This window comes from Aquarana catesbeiana, linkage group LG13 (genome assembly GCF_042186555.1).
Source record: "Aquarana catesbeiana isolate 2022-GZ linkage group LG13, ASM4218655v1, whole genome shotgun sequence".
Lineage (NCBI taxonomy): Eukaryota > Metazoa > Chordata > Amphibia > Anura > Ranidae > Aquarana > Aquarana catesbeiana.
Window position 1 is genome coordinate 2,452,552 of NC_133336.1, and position 19,039 is coordinate 2,471,590.

The 19,039-nt window shown below is 50.4% G+C and overlaps 1 protein-coding gene across 1 annotated transcript in view; it reads left to right on the forward strand.

The window, feature by feature from the left end:
* Positions 1-2,001: 2,001 nt before the first annotated feature.
* PPP2R5C (protein phosphatase 2 regulatory subunit B'gamma) overlaps positions 2,002-19,039 on the forward strand; it is a gene marked incomplete at its 5' end in the record, with an annotated part of 142,738 nt that continues 125,700 nt past the window's right edge. Inside the window, 2 exon segments of the mRNA XM_073609894.1 lie at positions 2,002-2,067; positions 4,049-4,208. Coding sequence (XP_073465995.1) covers positions 2,002-2,067; positions 4,049-4,208 — 226 coding nt within the window.

Below are 19,039 nucleotides of genomic sequence, written 5' to 3' on the forward strand. Positions count from 1 at the left end.
GTGTATATACTGTATATGATCTGTGATTGGTGTATATACTGTATATGATCAGTGGTTGGTGTATATACTGTATATGATCAGTGGTTGGTGTATATACTGTATATGATCAGTGGTTGGTGTATATACTGTATATGATCTGTGATTGGTGTATATACTGTATATGATCTGTGATTGGTGTATATACTGTATATGATCTGTGATTGGTGTATATACTGTATATGATCTGTGATTGGTGTATATACTGTATATGATCTGTGATTGGTGTATATACTGTATATGATCTGTGATTGGTGTATATACTGTATATGATCAGTGGTTGGTGTATATACTGTATATGATCTGTGATTGGTGTATATACTGTATATGATCAGTGGTTGGTGTATATACTGTATATGATCTGTGATTGGTGTATATACTGTATATGATCAGTGGTTGGTGTATATACTGTATATGATCAGTGATTGGTGTATATACTGTATATGATCTGTGATTGGTGTATATACTGTATATGATCTGTGATTGGTGTATATACTGTATATGATCTGTGATTGGTGTATATACTGTATATGATCTGTGATTGGTGTATATACTGTATATGATCAGTGGTTGGTGTATATACTGTATATGATCTGTGATTGGTGTATATACTGTATATGATCAGTGGTTGGTGTATATACTGTATATGATCAGTGGTTGGTGTATATACTGTATATGATCTGTGGTTGGTGTATATACTGTATATGATCAGTGGTTGGTGTATATACTGTATATGATCTGTGGTTGGTGTATATACTGTATATGATCAGTGGTTGGTGTATATACTGTATATGATCTGTGGTTGGTGTATATACTGTATATGATCTGTGGTTGGTGTATATACTGATGTAAATCCAGTAGATGTGAGAAGTGTCTGGACTGTCATTTTTCCTTCCTGTCTGTAGGAGTTTCTTCCTCCTCTCGCTTCCTCCTCTTGCTTCCTCTTCTCGCTTCCTCTTCTCGCTTCCTCTTCTCGCTTCCTCCTCTCGCTTCCTCCTCTCGCTTCCTCTCTCGCTTCCTCCTCTCGCTTCCTCCTCTCGCTTCCTCCTCTCGCTTCCTCCTCTCGCTTCCTCCTCTCGCTTCCTCCTCTCGCTTCCTCCTCTCGCTTCCTCCTCTCGCTTCCTCTTCTCGCTTCCTCCTCCTTTCCTACTTCCTCCTCCTATCAGCTGTCAGTAAACATATTTGTGTATGACTCCGGCGCTGCACACTGACAGCTTCTCCTACAAGTGATGCTACAACACTGTTCCTGATTTGCTACAAAGTGATCCTCATCTCCCCATCCCCCCCCCACCAATACATTTCACCACCCCTCATCCCCCCCCCCCCCACCACCACCACCACCACCAATACATCTCACCACCCCTCATCACCCCCCCCACCAATACATCTCACCACCCCTCATTACCTCCCCCCCCCCCCCCCCCACCAATACATTTCACCACCCCTCATCCCCCCCCCACCACCACCACCAATACATCTCACCACCCCTCACCCCCCCCCCCCCACCAATACATCTCACCACTCCTCACCCCCCCCCCCCACCAATACATTTCACCACCCCTCATTACTCCCCCCCCCACCACCACCACCAATACATCTCACCACCCCTCATTACCCCCCCCCCACCAATACATTTCACCACCCCTCATCCCCCCCCCCCCAATACATCTCACCACCCCCCCCCACCACCACCACCACCACCACCAATACATCTCACCACCCCTCATTACCCCCCGCCCAGACATGACCTCTATCCATCTGCCTGCCATCTTTAGTAATGGCACAGCCCTCGTCAGGTGTTTCAGGTCCCTGTTGGCAGTTGTACCCCTGATGTCTCCCATGTATTGGCCTCCTATTGCATTGTTTTAATGACCTTTTTGTCCGACTTTCATTAAAAATCTACTAAAAACAGAAATTTCTGCTCCTGTTAGATATGCTGACAAATCTTTTTTTTTTTGATTTTAGGAACCTCCAAAAGCTGGAAAAAGCGTCAAAAGCGGAAAAGAAGGCCTGGATAATCCTGAACATGAGGCGAGTAGATTGTTAGGTCTCTCATATGGGGGACATTCAGTGACCATTCCAGGGTTGTGATCGTTGTGTAGTCGGCATGGATCGGTTTGATGTCGTTTACAGAAGAATTCGAGGCATTGGCCTCTGTATATAATTGGTGCTCCAGCCTGGAGCAGTACAACTCTGTATACCCCCATACCCGACCAATGCCCCCAGAATTCACTGCTGCTACTACACTGCTACACCACTACTAACTGATCTCCACTGGCTTCTGGGTCTCGAGTGATCGGCCTTCTACATTGTGAACAATCAGTCAGCCGCTCGGCATGAGAACCATTCAAAGAATGCTTTGCAGAGTCAAATCACGATCCAGCACTCTGCCCGAGACACGAGCTCCTGTACTTCCATACACCCCTTACCTTTCCACCCTTCCCTCCACCATGTGTCTCGGGGTTCGCATTCCCATCTGCTGACCCAGGACTACCAGTTAGAGGGGAGGGTGACCAGTGACCGTCCACTCGCTGATCTGCCCTTCTTTATAAGAACCAGGAAGCGTAGTGTATTGTATCCCTTCCAGGTTCACTTTCCCTGGGTTCCTACATTTTTTTTTTTTGGAGTAAATTAAAAAAAAATACATGCCTGATCTCAATCCAGCGATGTGCATGACAGCAGAGGCTCTCTCTCTATCTCTCTCATTGGCTCAGACACGGCAGCTGGTCCCATTGGCTCCTCCTGCTGCTGTCAGTCCACAGCCAATGACAAGGAAGTAGGTGTAGGGCCAAGAGCGGATACATGGGCCCAGAGCGGGGCTCCGGAGTGAGCATGCACAAGTGCCCCCCATAGCGAGTGATTTTCTATGGGGACACTCCGACAAGGATGTAGAACTAGGAGTGCTAGCGGGGGGGGGGGGGACCCGGGATCGGGGCTGCTCTGGGCAAAAATATTACAAAGCAGGTAAGCCTCACATGTTTATTTTAAATTTAAAAATAAATTACTTTAAAGAGGAACTGCAGTCTGCTCACATAATTTGTAATATAAACATCTTTGCCATTCTGAAGCTTCCCTCCAACCACTTTGCATTATATATTTTATATATACTGGGATTCTGTACTTTGCCAAATATTCTGCAGAAATCTCCCTCCACTGAGTCTGGCTGCAGCCATTTTAAAGCGGAGCTCCACCCACAAATAAAACTTCCACTGATCGGAATCCTCCCCCCCCCCCCCCCTGTTGTGACATTTGGCACCTTTTCAGGGGGGAGGGGATTCCTGTCTAATCCAGGTATTTGCTCCCACTTCTGGGCATAGATCGCTGCAGGCTCCACAGTGATCTACACCATGTCCGGCCCCTCCTCCGCCCCCCGCTGTCTTCTGGGAGGTGCACAGCTCCCAGAAAACAGTAGGGACCAGTGAGGACGCGCAGCACGACTTGCGCATGCGCAGTCGGGAACCAGGCGGTGCAGCTACAAGGTTTCACTTCCTGATTCCATTACCGAAGATGGCAATGCCTCCACCCGAGAGCCAAGAGACTGATCAGCTTCGGGTGAGGACATCGCTGGATCCCGGGACAGGTAAGTGTCCATATTTTAAAAGTCAGCAGCTGCAGTATTTGTAGCTGCTGCCTGTTCACTTCCTGGATTTACACAGAGGCACACCTGCAGCTTCCATTGGCCCTCTTATGACTCATCCCCCCCCCTCCCTTCCTGGCAGACTCTGGAGAGGAGAGAGGGAGAGCTGTGTATGATGTCCTAAGCCTCGACTAATGACCAGATACACAGGAAGTGGCTGTATAAGGGATTTACTGGCAGAAAAAAAAATGGTTTACTATCCAACGATAAAACAACGACAACGACAACAACAACAAGGGCAGAAGATTTAATAGATGAAGAAATGACTGAAGGTCGACTTTCAGGTCATCTAAAGCTCATCATAGAATTCTCTGCATGTTGCCGACTCCCATAGACTTCCTCCAATGTCTCATTATGGCTTTTATTTTCCTTCAGGTGTCCAACAAGAAGGCGAACAACACTCCCCCACCAGCTCAGGTATCGAAGATTAAGGTTCCCACCCCACAGACCGTGGCGAAGAAGGAGAAGCGTCAGAGTTCCTCCAGATTCAACGTCAGCAATAACCGGGAACTGCAGAAGCTGCCGGCTCTCAAAGGTAGATCTCCATTTATTCATTATTTGTGTTTTTAAAGGACATCTCCTTACAGAAGGCTGACAAGAGTGTATGTAGAATTCACAATATGATCCACAATTCGTATTAATCGCTTCTTCAAATTTGTGACAGAATTGTGAGGAAATTCAGAATTCCACTCCAGACCTAAAGATCAGATGGGTCAGAATTGGCCTTCCCTTTATAGTAGAAGTAAACTTCCATCGATTGTATCCAATGAGTACTGTGACTATCTCCTAAACGTTCGCCATTTAGGAGCGATTTACTGCATATGCAGCCGATGACATCACGGACTCGTGCGCTCTGAAGGAACGGCCACCTCTGCCTTTTCTTCAGACCACTGTGCCGTGACCAGCGGCTCTCCATGCGCATGCGCAGGAGTGACGTCATGCAGCTCCGGCCAGTCACACAGCCACAGTCCGCGGACCCGGAAGGAAGACGGGCGAAGGTGGATGCGGCCTCCAGCGGTGACAACGAGGGCTTCGTTTGCAGGTAAGTTTGAGATCAGATGAAGAAGATGAGAGCAATGCCCACCTCTATGAACTCTGCACGTGTCTCAGCACTCTGTACAATGCATGCGGGAATGTTAGTCATAATGAGTGGGTGGTGAGACTGCAATTCACTCGCTCCTTCTCTGCTGAAGATTTCTATAAACCAGGAATCCCCAGAGACAATGTTGTCACAATAATGCCGGCAATTGGGATGATATTTCATAAGTTCATCTTCAGTGTTATAGAATTTCTGCTATTTATTAACTCTACAGCTGACCTCTGACCTCACCTTCCTTCGTTCCCATTTGTTACCCCGAGCCCACCGGCCTCACCTTCCTTCCTCCTCATCTATTGTCCTGAGCCCACCGGCCTCACCTTCCTTCCTCCTCATCTATTGTCCTGAGCCCACCGGCCTCACCTTCCTTCCTCCTCATCTCTTGTCCTGAACCCGCCGGCCTCACCTTCGTTCCTCCTCATCTCTTGTCCCGAGCCCACCGGCCTCACCTTCCTTCCTCCTCATCTATTGTCCTGAACCCGCCGGCCTCACCTTCCTTCCTCCTCATCTATTGTCCTGAGCCCACCGGCCTCACCTTCCTTCCTCCTCATCTATTGTCCTGAGCCCACCGGCCTCACCTTCCTTCCTCCTCATCTATTGTCCTGAGACCACCAGCCTCACCTTCCTTCCTCCTCATCTATTGTCCTGAGCCCACCGGCCTCACCTTCCTTCCTCCTCATCTATCCTGATCTCTTGTCCTGAGCCCACCGGCCTCACCTTCCTTCCTCCTCATCTCTTGTCCTGAACCCGCCGGCCTCACCTTCCTTCCTCCTCATCTCTTGTCCCGAGCCCACCGGCCTCACCTTCCTTCCTCCTCATCTATTGTCCTGAGCCCACCGGCCTCACCTTCCTTCCTCCTCATCTCTTGTCCTGAACCCGCCGGCCTCACCTTCCTTCCTCCTCATCTCTTGTCCCGAGCCCACCGGCCTCACCTTCCTTCCTCCTCATCTCTTGTCCTGAACCCGCCGGCCTCACCTTCCTTCCTCCTCATCTATTGTCCTGAGCCCACCGGCCTCACCTTCCTTCCTCCTCATCTCTTGTCCTGAACCCACCGGCCTCACCTTCCTTCCTCCTCATCTCTTGTCCTGAACCCACCAGCCTCACCTTCCTTCCTCCTCATCTCTTGTCCTGAACCCACCAGCCTCACCTTCCTTCCTCCTCATCTCTTGTCCTGAGCCCACCAGCCTCACCTTCCTTCCTCCTCATCTCTTGTCCTGAGCCCACCGACTTCACCTTCCTTCCTCCTCATCTCTTGTCCTGAGCCCACCGGCCTCACCTTCCTTCCTCCTCATCTCTTGTCCTGAACCCACCAGCCTCACCTTCCTTCTTCCTCATCTCTTGTCCTGAACCCACCGGCCTCACCTTCCTTCCTCCTCATCTATCCTGATCTCTTGTCCTGAGCCCACCGGCCTCACCTTCCTTCTTCCTCATCTCTTGTCCTGAGCCCGCCGGCCTCACCTTCCTTCTTCCTCATCTCTTGTCCTGAGCCCACCGGCCTCACCTTCCTTCCTCCTCATCTATTGTCCTGACCCTGCCGGCCTCACCTTCCTTCCTCCTCATCTCTTGTCCTGAGCCCACCGGCCTCACCTTCCTTCCTCCTCATCTATTGTCCTGAGCCCACCGGCCTCACCTTCCTTCCTCCTCATCTATTGTCCTGACCCCACCGGCCTCACCTTCCTTCCTCCTCATCTCTTGTCCTGACCCTGCCGGCCTCACCTTCCTTCCTCCTCATCTCTTGTCCTGACCCCACCGGCCTCACCTTCCTTCCTCCTCATCTCTTGTCCTGAACCCAACGGCCTCACCTTCCTTCCTCCTCATCTCTTGTCCTGAACCCACCGGCCTCACCTTCCTTCCTCCTGATCTCTTGTCCTGAACCCACTGGCCTCACCTTCCTTCCTCCTCATCTATTGTCCTGACCCCACCGGCCTCACCTTCCTTCCTCCTCATCTCTTGTCCTGACCCTGCCGGCCTCACCTTCCTTCCTCCTCATCTCTTGTCCTGACCCCACCGGCCTCACCTTCCTTCCTCCTCATCTCTTGTCCTGAACCCACCGGCCTCACCTTCCTTCCTCCTGATCTGTTGTCCTGAACCCACCAGCCTCACCTTCCTTCCTCCTCATCTCTTGTCCTGAACCCACCGGCCTCACCTTCCTTCCTCCTCATCTATCCTGATCTCTTGTCCTGAGCCCACCGGCCTCACCTTCCTTCCTCCTCATCTATTGTCCTGAACCCACCGGCCTCACCTTCCTTCTTCCTCATCTCTTGTCCTGAGCCCACCGGCCTCACCTTCCTTCCTCCTCATCTCTTGTCCTGAACCCAACGGCCTCACCTTCCTTCCTCCTCATCTCTTGTCCTGAACCCACCGGCCTCACCTTCCTTCCTCCTGATCTCTTGTCCTGAACCCACTGGCCTCACTTTCCTTCCTCCTCATCTCTTGTCCTGAACCCACCGGCCTCACCTTCCTTCCTCCTGATCTGTTGTCCTGAACCCACCGGCCTCACCTTCCTTCCTCCTGATCTGTTGTCCTGAACCCACCAGCCTCACCTTCCTTCCTCCTCATCTCTTGTCCTGAACCCACCGGCCTCACCTTCCTTCCTCCTCATCTATCCTGATCTCTTGTCCTGAGCCCACCGGCCTCACCTTCCTTCCTCCTCATCTATTGTCCTGAACCCGCCGGCCTCACCTTCCTTCTTCCTCATCTCTTGTCCTGAGCCTTCCTTCCTTCCTTCCTTCCTTCCTTCCTTCCTTCCTTCCTTCCTTCCTTCCTTCCTTCCTTCCTTCCTTCCTTCCTTCTCTCTTGTCCTGATCCCACTGGCCTCATCTCCCTTCCTTCCTTCCTTCCTTCCTTCCTTCCTTCCTTCCTTCCTTCCTTCCTTCCTTCCTTCCTTCCTTCCTTCTCTCTTGTCCTGAGCCCGCCTCATCTTTCTTCCTTCCTTCCTGATCTGTTGTCCTGAGCTCGGTACACAGGGATCGATTGAAATTCGGCTGGTTCAGCAGGAACTTTGTGTATCCCCCTTTGTCTGTTATACCGGCTTCTGTCAGTCATCTCTGTTGGAAAACCAGCATTCGATTTTCTGCAGCCAGTGGCTGATCAGTGTATTCTGATAGGGGGGGTGGGGGATGGGTCCAGGGGAGATCCATACATTCGCATCACTTGTGTAAATCTGTGAGAATTTTTTTTTAATTCAACCCGTTGGCTGAATGAATAAATCTCGGTGTGTACCCAGCTTATAGCAGAACTAAACCCACCTTGGTTTTAGTGATGCGGCTTCCTGGACCACCCACCGGCCACTGACGCCTTCAAGCGGTTGTTTCCAGGTATCGTTTTCTGGACGCTTCTATTGGGTGGGCCGGAATGACGTCACTAACTGCGCATGTGTTCAGTTGGGTTCGGCGTTGTGGAATTTTTAAGCCTCCTCTTGTGTTGAAGGGGGGTACTCTCATTTTTCTGCTCACTTTCACATCAGCAGTGCAAGTATCAGAAGCTGCGGCAGCTGCCGTGTGCCCACCTACCTTCCAGCCTGAGCGCCTGCATGCGTCCTCGTTCTCCACGTCCGTCCATCCTGTCTATGACTGCCTCCTTACTGCAATCTGTCAATCTTCCTTAATAGACGCCGTGTGTGGGGGTGTTTTATGGAGATGGGTGGCATTTGTGGGTTGTTGGTGTTCATCACAGGGGAACGGAGAACTTCCATGTCATAGCCCCAGAACCCACATTACATAGTTACATAGTAGGTGAGGTTGAAAAAAGACACAAGTCCATCAAGTCCAACCTATGTGTGTGATTATGTGTCAGTATTACATTACATATCCCTGTATATTGCGGTCATTCAGGTGATTATCTAATAGTTTCTTGAAGCTATCAATGCTCCCCGCTGAGACCACCGCCTGTGGAAGGGAATTCCACATCCTTGCCGCTCTTACAGTAAAGAACCCTCTACGTAGTTTAAGGTTAAACCTCTTTTCTTCTAATTGTAATGAGTGGCCACGAGTCTTATTAAACTCCCTCCTGGGAAAAAGTTATCTCCCTATTGTGGGGTCACCAGTCCGGTATTTGTATATTGTGGGGTCACCAGTCCGGTATTTGTATATTGTGGGGTCACCAGTCCGGTATTTATATATTGTGGGGTCACCAGTCCGGTATTTATATATTGTGGGGTCACCAGTCCGGTATTTGTATATTGTGGGGTCACCAGTCCGGTATTTATATATTGTGGGGTCACCAGTCCGGTATTTGTATATTGTGGGGTCACCAGTCCGGTATTTATATATTGTGGGGTCACCAGTCCGGTATTTATACAATGAAATCATATCCCCTCTCAAGCGTCTCTTCTCCAGAGAGAATAAGTTCAGAGCTCACAACCTTTCCTCATAACTAAGATCCTCCAGACCCTTTATTAGCTTTGTTGCCCTTCTTTGTAGTCGCTCCATTTCCAGTACATCCTTCCTGAGGACTGGTGCCCAGAACTGGACAGCATACTCCAGGTGCGGCCGGACCAGAGTCTTGTAGAGCGGGAGAATTATCGTTTTATCTCTGGAGTTGATCCCCCTTTTAATGCCAATATTCTGTTTGCTTTGTTAGCAGCAGCTTGGCATTGCATGCCATTGCTGAGCCTATCATCTACTACGACCCCAAGGTCCTTTTCCATCCTAGATTCCCCCAGAGGTTCTCCCCCCAGTGTATAGATTGCATTCAGATTTTTGCCACCCAAATGCATTATTTTACATTTTTCTACATTGAACCTCATTTGCCATGTAGTTGCCCCTCCCCCATTCATTTGTTCAGATCTTTTTGCAAGGTTTCCGCATTGCATGGCTGCTTTGTATTGCGCCTGTCTCCGGTACACTACAAAGCAGTGCTGATGTGGGAGCTCTGTGCTCCCCTGTCAGTGTCTTATGTAGACACCCAAACCTCCCCATCAAGGTGGACTAAAAATGACTTTCACTTACCGCATATTCAGCTCTCTACCTGGGAGGCTTTTGGTGAGATGGGGTGAGGCGGGGTGCTGTGATGTAGTATAGGGACGTCTTCTGCGCCCCTCCTTCAAAACAAGACCTTACAGAAAAGTGTCTGAGAGACCCCCTGTGAGGTCACTGGGGCAAAAAAGAGGATTATTTAGAAATTGCATAAAATATATTTAATATATATAATAAAAATGAATCCATTACACTTCAGCTTTGTCTCCTCTGCGTGCCCAGAGTGTGCCGTCCCGGGTGTTATTTTTGGTGTGACAAGTGGATCTAATCTAGGAACCCGTATCAGTCCTCCGCATTGTTCTCTGGGTGAGGAATGTCTTCTGGCTTCATAAGTGATTGTCGCTGTTTCTGCACCTCGTGGGGTCACCACCATCCTAGGGGGACCTTTGTCTGTCAGGACCCATCACCAGTCTGTATACTTCAGTGACTTCTTTATGTTCATGTTGGCCAATCAGATATTCGTTTGAGTATAAATGGACTTCTTTCTTGCTTAAGTGCATCATGTGAGTCAACATCAGTCTGTGGGCACCAAGGTCATTGTGGGGTATTCACATTATTAGAGATCGCTTGTAGGTTTTAATCCTATTTATTATACTGTAAGAATTTTCTTAGCTGGATTACAAACACTACATTATGTGTGAAAATATATATAAAATATATACACACCGTGTCTTGCAGAAGTATTCACACCCCCCTTGGCATTTCTCGTGTTTTGTTGCCTCACAACCTGGAACTAACATGGATTGTTTGAGGATTTGCATCATTTTAATTTACAGAACACGCCCACAACTTCTGAAGACCCCGAAAATAAGCCCTAGTTTAAAATGCTTGTAAAATCCTATAATCCACTCTATTACAGTATTATATAATGTACAATGTGTGCGTTTCTGTAATATAATTGCGGGGAAGAGATCTCCGGCGGGTCACAGAAGAGCAGAGCGGCGCTGTAATGAAGGTATCTGGCACAATTATATTACAGAAACACACATTGTATATTATATAATACTGTAATAGAGTGGATTATAGGATTTTACAAGTATTTTAACTCCGTTCACACCGGGGGGATTCCTGTCAGGCAGGGAGAGAGAGGGGGAGAGAAGAGACAGCACATTACATAATAAGACCTACCCCGAAAATAAGCCCTACTGTGTCTTTTTGTTGCCAAAATTAATATAAGACTCGGTCTTATTTTTGGGGAAACACGGTAACTATTCACCCCCCTAAAGTCAATACTTTGTAGAGACACCTTTTGCGGCTATCACAGCTCCAAGTCTCTTTGGATTAGTCTCTATGAGTTGCCACATCTCACCACTGGGATTTTTGCCCATTCCTCCTCGCAAAACTGCTCCAGCTCCTTCCAGTTGGATGGTTTGCGCTTGTGAACAGCAATCTTTAAGTCTGACCACAGATTTTCTATTGGATTGAGGTCTGGGCTTTGACTAGGTCATTCCAACACATTTACATGTTTCCCATTAAACCACTCAAGTGTTGCTTTAGCAGTGTGTTTGGGGTCATTGTCCTGCTGGAAGGTGAACCTCCGTCCTAGCCTCAAATCACACACAGAGTGGTGCAGGTTTTTCTCAAGAATATCCCTGTATTTAGCACCATCCATCTTTCCCTCAACTCTGACCAGTTTCCTGACTGCTGAAAAACACCCCCACAGCATGATGCTGCCACCACCATGTTTCACAGTGGGGATGGTGTTCTTTGGGTGATGTGATGTGTTGGGTTTGCACCAGACATAGCGTTTTCTTTGATGGACAAAAAGTTCAGTCTCATCAGACCAGAGCACCTTCCTCCATACATTTTGGGAGTCTCCCACATGCATTTTCCCAAGCTCAGAACGCGCCATTTTGTTTTTTGGTGAAAGTAATGTCTTTCTTCTGGCCACACAACTCTATGGAGCGTACGGCTTATTGTGGTCCTATGTACAGATACTCCAGTCTCTGCTGTGGAACTCTGCAGCTCCTCCAGGGTTACCTTAGGTCTCTGTGCTCCTCTCTGATTAATGCCCTCCTTGCCCGGTCTGTGAGTTTTGGTGTGCGGCCGTCTCTTGGCAGGTTTGCTGTTGTGCCATGTTCTTTCCATTTGGTTATCATAGATTTGATGGGGCTCCTAGGGATCATCAAAGATTTGGATATTTTTTTATAACCTAACCCTGACTTGTACTTCTCAACAACATTGTCCCATCCTTGTCTGGAGAGTTCCTTGGTCTTCATGGCAGTGTTTGGTTAGTGGTGCCTCTTGCTTAGGTGTTGCAGCCTCTGGGGCCTTTCACAAAGGTGTGTCTATGTAATGACTGATCATGTGACACTTAGATTGCACACAGGTGGATGTCATTTCACTAATTATGTGACTTCTGAAGGTAATTGGTTGCACCAGAGCTTTTTATGGGCTTCATAACAAAGGGGGTGAATACATACACACATGACAATTATCAGTTTTTTATTTCTGAAAAATAGTTTTATGTATATATTTTTCTAATTTTACTTCCCCAACTTAGACTATTGTGTTCTGATCCATCACATATAATTCAGATTAAAAAAAATTGAACTAAAGGCTGTAATGTAACAAAATAGGTAAAAAGCCAAGGGGGGTGAATACTTTTGGAAGGCACTGTATGTAATGTTATATATATTATATACCAGAAGGTTGATCTCGGCACATTCAGCCTGCCTGGTGTTGCCGGCACTTTGCCTGCAGATGGGTGTTATTTATAGCATGAATCTGGGACAGGAGCAGAAGACGAATGCAAATGAGGACTTGAGGCATGAAATGCGTGTTTGTAGCTCACCCTGAGTGCAGGGAATGTGAAGGACAGGTAAGAGGAGGTGTGGTGGGTGCAGGGAATGTGAAGGACAGGTAAGAGGAGGTGTGGTGGGTGAAGGGAATGTGAAGGACAGGTAAGAGGAGGTGTGGTGGGTGCATGGAATGTGAAGGACAGGTAAGAGGAGGTGTGGTGGGTGAAGGGAATGTGAAGGACAGGTAAGAGGAGGTGTGGTGGGTGCAGGGAATGTGCTGGACAGGTAAGAGGAGGTGTGGTGGGTGCAGGGAATGTGATGGACAGGTAAGAGGAGGTGTGGTGGGTGCAGGGAATGTGAAGGACAGGTAAGAGGAGGTGTGGTGGGTGCAGGGAATGTGAAGGACAGGTAAGAGGAGGTGTGGTGGGTGCAGGGAATGTGCTGGACAGGTAAGAGGAGGTGTGGTGAGTGCAGGGAATGTGAAGGACAGGTAAGAGGAGGTGTGGTGGGTGCAGGGAATGTGAAGGACAGGTAAGAGGAGGTGTGGTGGGTGCAGGGAATGTGAAGGACAGGTAAGAGGAGGTGTGGTGGGTGCAGGGAATGTGAAGGACAGGTAAGAGGAGGTGTGGTGGGTGAAGGGAATGTGAAGGACAGGTAAGAGGAGGTGTGGTGAGTACAGGGAATGTGAAGGACAGGTAAGAGGAGGTGTGGTGAGTGCAGGGAATGTGAAGGACAGGTAAGAGGAGGTGTGGTGGGTGAAGGGAATGTGAAGGACAGGTAAGAGGAGGTGTGGTGGGTGAAGGGAATGTGAAGGACAGGTAAGAGGAGTTGTGGTGAGTGAAGGACAGGTAAGAGGAGGTGTGGTGGGTGCAGGGAATGTGAAGGACAGGTAAGAGGAGGTGTGGTGGGTGCAGGGAATGTGAAGGACAGGTAAGAGGAGGTGTGGTGAGTGCAGGGAATGTGCTGGACAGGTAAGAGGAGGTGTGGTGAGTACAGGGAATGTGAAGGACAGGTAAGAGGAGGTGTGGTGAGTACAGGGAATGTGAAGGACAGGTAAGAGGAGGTGTGGTGGGTGCATGGAATGTGCTGGACAGGTAAGAGGAGGTGTGGTGAGTACAGGGAATGTGAAGGACAGGTAAGAGGAGGTGTGGTGAGTGCAGGGAATGTGCTGGACAGGTAAGAGGAGGTGTGGTGAGTGCAGGGAATGTGAAGGACAGGTAAGAGGAGGTGTGGTGAGTGCAGGGAATGTGAAGGACAGGTAAGAGGAGGTGTGGTGAGTACAGGGAATGTGAAGGACAGGTAAGAGGAGGTGTGGTGAGTGCAGGGAATGTGAAGGACAGGTAAGAGGAGGTGTGGTGAGTACAGGGAATGTGAAGGACAGGTAAGAGGAGGTGTGGTGAGTACAGGGAATGTGAAGGACAGGTAAGAGGAGGTGTGGTGGGTGAAGGACAGGTAAGAGGAGGTGTGGTGGATGCAGGGAATGTGAAGGACAGGTAAGAGGAGGTGTGGTGGGTGCAGCGAATGTGAAGGACAGGTAAGAGGAGGTGTGGTGGGTGCAGGGAATGTGAAGGACAGGTAAGAGGAGGTGTGGTGAGTGCAGGGAATGTGAAGGACAGGTAAGAGGAGGTGTGGTGGGTGCATGGAATGTGAAGGACAGGTAAGAGGAGGTGTGGTGGGTGCAGGGAATGTGATGGACAGGTAAGAGGAGGTGTGGTGGGTGCAGGGAATGTGAAGGACAGGTAAGAGGAGGTGTGGTGGGTGCAGGGAATGTGCTGGACAGGTAAGAGGAGGTGTGGTGAGTGCAGGGAATGTGAAGGACAGGTAAGAGGAGGTGTGGTGGGTGCATGGAATGTGAAGGACAGGTAAGAGGAGGTGTGGTGGGTGCATGGAATGTGAAGGACAGGTAAGAGGAGGTGTGGTGGGTGCAGGGAATGTGAAGGACAGGTAAGAGGAGGTGTGGTGAGTGCAGGGAATGTGAAGGACAGGTAAGAGGAGGTGTGGTGAGTGCAGGGAATGTGCTGGACAGGTAAGAGGAGGTGTGGTGGGTGCAGGGAATGTGATGGACAGGTAAGAGGAGGTGTGGTGGGTGAAGGGAATGTGAAGGACAGGTAAGAGGTGGTGTGGTGAGTGCAGGGAATGTGCTGGACAGGTAAGAGGAGGTGTGGTGAGTGCAGGGAATGTGCTGGACAGGTAAGAGGAGGTGTGGTGAGTACAGGGAATGTGAAGGACAGGTAAGAGGAGGTGTGGTGAGTACAGGGAATGTGAAGGACAGGTAAGAGGAGGTGTGGTGGGTGCATGGAATGTGCTGGACAGGTAAGAGGAGGTGTGGTGAGTGCAGGGAATGTGCTGGACAGGTAAGAGGAGGTGTGGTGGGTGCAGGGAATGTGAAGGACAGGTAAGAGGAGGTGTGGTGGGTGCAGGGAATGTGCTGGACAGGTAAGAGGAGGTGTGGTGGGTGCAGGGAATGTGAAGGACAGGTAAGAGGAGGTGTGGTGGGTGAAGGGAATGTGAAGGACAGGTAAGAGGAGGTGTGGTGGGTGAAGGGAATGTGAAGGACAGGTAAGAGGAGGTGTGGTGGGTGCAGGGAATGTGATGGACAGGTAAGAGGAGGTGTGGTGGGTGCAGGGAATGTGAAGGACAGGTAAGAGGAGGTGTGGTGAGTGCAGGGAATGTGAAGGACAGGTAAGAGGAGGTGTGGTGGGTGCAGGGAATGTGAAGGACAGGTAAGAGGAGGTGTGGTGGGTGAAGGGAATGTGAAGGACAGGTAAGAGGAGGTGTGGTGGGTGCAGGGAATGTGCTGGACAGGTAAGAGGAGGTGTGGTGAGTGCAGGGAATGTGAAGGACAGGTAAGAGGAGGTGTGGTGGGTGAAGGGAATGTGAAGGACAGGTAAGAGGAGGTGTGGTGGGTGCAGGGAATGTGAAGGACAGGTAAGAGGAGGTGTGGTGGGTGCAGGGAATGTGAAGGACAGGTAAGAGGAGGTGTGGTGGGTGAAGGGAATGTGAAGGACAGGTAAGAGGAGGTGTGGTGGGTGCAGGGAATGTGAAGGACAGGTAAGAGGAGGTGTGGTGGGTGAAGGGAATGTGAAGGACAGGTAAGAGGAGGTGTGGTGAGTGCAGGGAATGTGAAGGACAGGTAAGAGGAGGTGTGGTGAGTGCAGGGAATGTGAAGGACAGGTAAGAGGAGGTGTGGTGAGTGCAGGGAATGTGCTGGACAGGTAAGAGGAGGTGTGGTGGGTGCAGGGAATGTGATGGACAGGTAAGAGGAGGTGTGGTGGGTGCAGGGAATGTGCTGGACAGGTAAGAGGAGGTGTGGTGGGTGAAGGGAATGTGAAGGACAGGTAAGAGGAGGTGTGGTGGGTGAAGGGAATGTGAAGGACAGGTAAGAGGAGGTGTGGTGAGTGCAGGGAATGTGATGGACAGGTAAGAGGAGGTGTGGTGGGTGCAGGGAATGTGAAGGACAGGTAAGAGGTGTGGTGAGTGCAGGGAATGTGAAGGACAGGTAAGAGGAGGTGTGGTGAGTGCAGGGAATGTGATGGACAGGTAAGAGGAGGTGTGGTGAGTGCAGGGAATGTGAAGGACAGGTAAGAGGAGGTGTGGTGGGTGCAGGGAATGTGAAGGACAGGTAAGAGGAGGTGTGGTGGGTGAAGGGAATGTGATGGACAGGTAAGAGGAGGTGTGGTGGGTGCAGGGAATGTGAAGGACAGGTAAGAGGAGGTGTGAGGGAATGTGAAGGACAGGTAAGAGGAGGTGTGGTGGGTGAAGGGAATGTGAAGGACAGGTAAGAGGAGGTGTGGTGAGTGCAGGGAATGTGAAGGACAGGTAAGAGGAGGTGTGGTGAGTGCAGGGAATGTGAAGGACAGGTAAGAGGAGGTGTGGTGAGTGCAGGGAATGTGCTGGACAGGTAAGAGGAGGTGTGGTGGGTGCAGGGAATGTGATGGACAGGTAAGAGGAGGTGTGGTGGGTGCAGGGAATGTGCTGGACAGGTAAGAGGAGGTGTGGTGGGTGAAGGGAATGTGATGGACAGGTAAGAGGAGGTGTGGTGGGTGAAGGGAATGTGAAGGACAGGTAAGAGGAGGTGTGGTGAGTGCAGGGAATGTGATGGACAGGTAAGAGGAGGTGTGGTGGGTGCAGGGAATGTGAAGGACAGGTAAGAGGTGTGGTGAGTGCAGGGAATGTGAAGGACAGGTAAGAGGAGGTGTGGTGAGTGCAGGGAATGTGATGGACAGGTAAGAGGAGGTGTGGTGAGTGCAGGGAATGTGAAGGACAGGTAAGAGGAGGTGTGGTGGGTGCAGGGAATGTGAAGGACAGGTAAGAGGAGGTGTGGTGGGTGAAGGGAATGTGATGGACAGGTAAGAGGAGGTGTGGTGGGTGCAGGGAATGTGATGGACAGGTAAGAGGAGGTGTGGTGGGTGCAGGGAATGTGAAGGACAGGTAAGAGGAGGTGTGGTGGGTGCAGGGAATGTGAAGGACAGGTAAGAGGAGGTGTGGTGGGTGAAGGGAATGTGAAGGACAGGTAAGAGGAGGTGTGGTGAGTGCAGGGAATGTGAAGGACAGGTAAGAGGAGGTGTGGTGAGTGCAGGGAATGTGAAGGACAGGTAAGAGGAGGTGTGGTGAGTGCAGGGAATGTGCTGGACAGGTAAGAGGAGGTGTGGTGGGTGCAGGGAATGTGCTGGACAGGTAAGAGGAGGTGTGGTGGGTGAAGGGAATGTGATGGACAGGTAAGAGGAGGTGTGGTGGGTGAAGGGAATGTGAAGGACAGGTAAGAGGAGGTGTGGTGAGTGCAGGGAATGTGATGGACAGGTAAGAGGAGGTGTGGTGGGTGCAGGGAATGTGAAGGACAGGTAAGAGGTGTGGTGAGTGCAGGGAATGTGAAGGACAGGTAAGAGGAGGTGTGGTGAGTGCAGGGAATGTGAAGGACAGGTAAGAGGAGGTGTGGTGGGTGCAGGGAATGTGAAGGACAGGTAAGAGGAGGTGTGGTGGGTGAAGGGAATGTGATGGACAGGTAAGAGGAGGTGTGGTGGGTGCAGGGAATGTGAAGGACAGGTAAGAGGAGGTGTGGTGGGTGCAGGGAATGTGAAGGACAGGTAAGAGGAGGTGTGGTGGGTGCAGGGAATGTGATGGACAGGTAAGAGGAGGTGTGGTGGGTGCAGGGAATGTGAAGGACAGGTAAGAGGAGGTGTGGTGGGTGCAGGGAATGTGAAGGACAGGTAAGAGGAGGTGTGGTGAGTGCAGGGAATGTGAAGGACAGGTAAGAGGAGGTGTGGTGGGTGCAGGGAATGTGAAGGACAGGTAAGAGGAGGTGTGGTGGGTGAAGGGAATGTGAAGGACAGGTAAGAGGAGGTGTGGTGAGTGCAGGGAATGTGATGGACAGGTAAGAGGAGGTGTGGTGGGTGCAGGGAATGTGATGGACAGGTAAGAGGAGGTGTGGTGGGTGCAGGGAATGTGATGGACAGGTAAGAGGAGGTGTGGTGGGTGCAGGGAATGTGATGGACAGGTAAGAGGAGGTGTGGTGGGTGCAGGGAATGTGAAGGACAGGTAAGAGGAGGTGTGGTGGGTGCAGGGAATGTGATGGACAGGTAAGAGGAGGTGTGGTGGGTGCAGGGAATGTGATGGACAGGTAAGAGGAGGTGTGGTGGGTGCAGGGAATGTGAAGGACAGGTAAGAGGAGGTGTGGTGGGTGCAGGGAATGTGAAGGACAGGTAGGTGGAAATGTGCTATGAGCTGCAAGTGTGAGAAATCGGTCACATAAAATGACATGAGATTTCCGGGGGACACATGGGGGACGGGGTGATGTCATCTGATTGATAAGTGTGGGGGATGGGATTGGACGTCGGAGGTGGATGTTGGTTTATCGGGCATTCCAGGTGTGTGGGCCTCAGCCGGATCCTGGGGGCAGCTGATGGACAATCCAGATATTTTAAATTTATTATTATTCTATTATTAGAGCCTATGAAGTTTGAGGATGAGTATCTCCACAGTGCCTGCAGCTATAGAAGTCAGTGAATGTTGTTTTAATGCCGCCTTGCTTCAACTGGGTTGCTTTTGGCAAGCGGCACTGCCCACTGAGCATGTGGGGGAGGGGAGGGGTTCATTTTGCAACGCTGTGACATGCGCATCTCAACCTGCTGCCATTGCAGCTTAATAAGGAGTTGTTGGTGGGCTGAGCTGCGTTTTTACTGCCCCCCCCCCCACCACAGGTGTACAGGAGGCCATACTGAGTGTTCAGGGACCTGTAGATGTTTCGGGTCTGTATCCTGGTGATTGGTTCTCTTTACAGACGGCTCAGAGGAAGACTCGGCGCAGTGAATGATTTGCAGGTGGGTTATTTTTAGGATGTGTCGGGTTTATTTTTAGATGCTCCTTTCACATCCCACAATGCAGTGTGAGCACCTGAGCGATCGGCTTGCTGTGCATTGTGGGATGCAGACGGTGGAGTTCAGCGATTGTCGTTCTGCTGTACACAGATCGGCCTCGTCGTTCGTCACTCAGCAGAGAAGACATCATTGATTACAGAGAGCGCCGGCTGGTTCTGTGCGCCGAAATCCTCGCCACG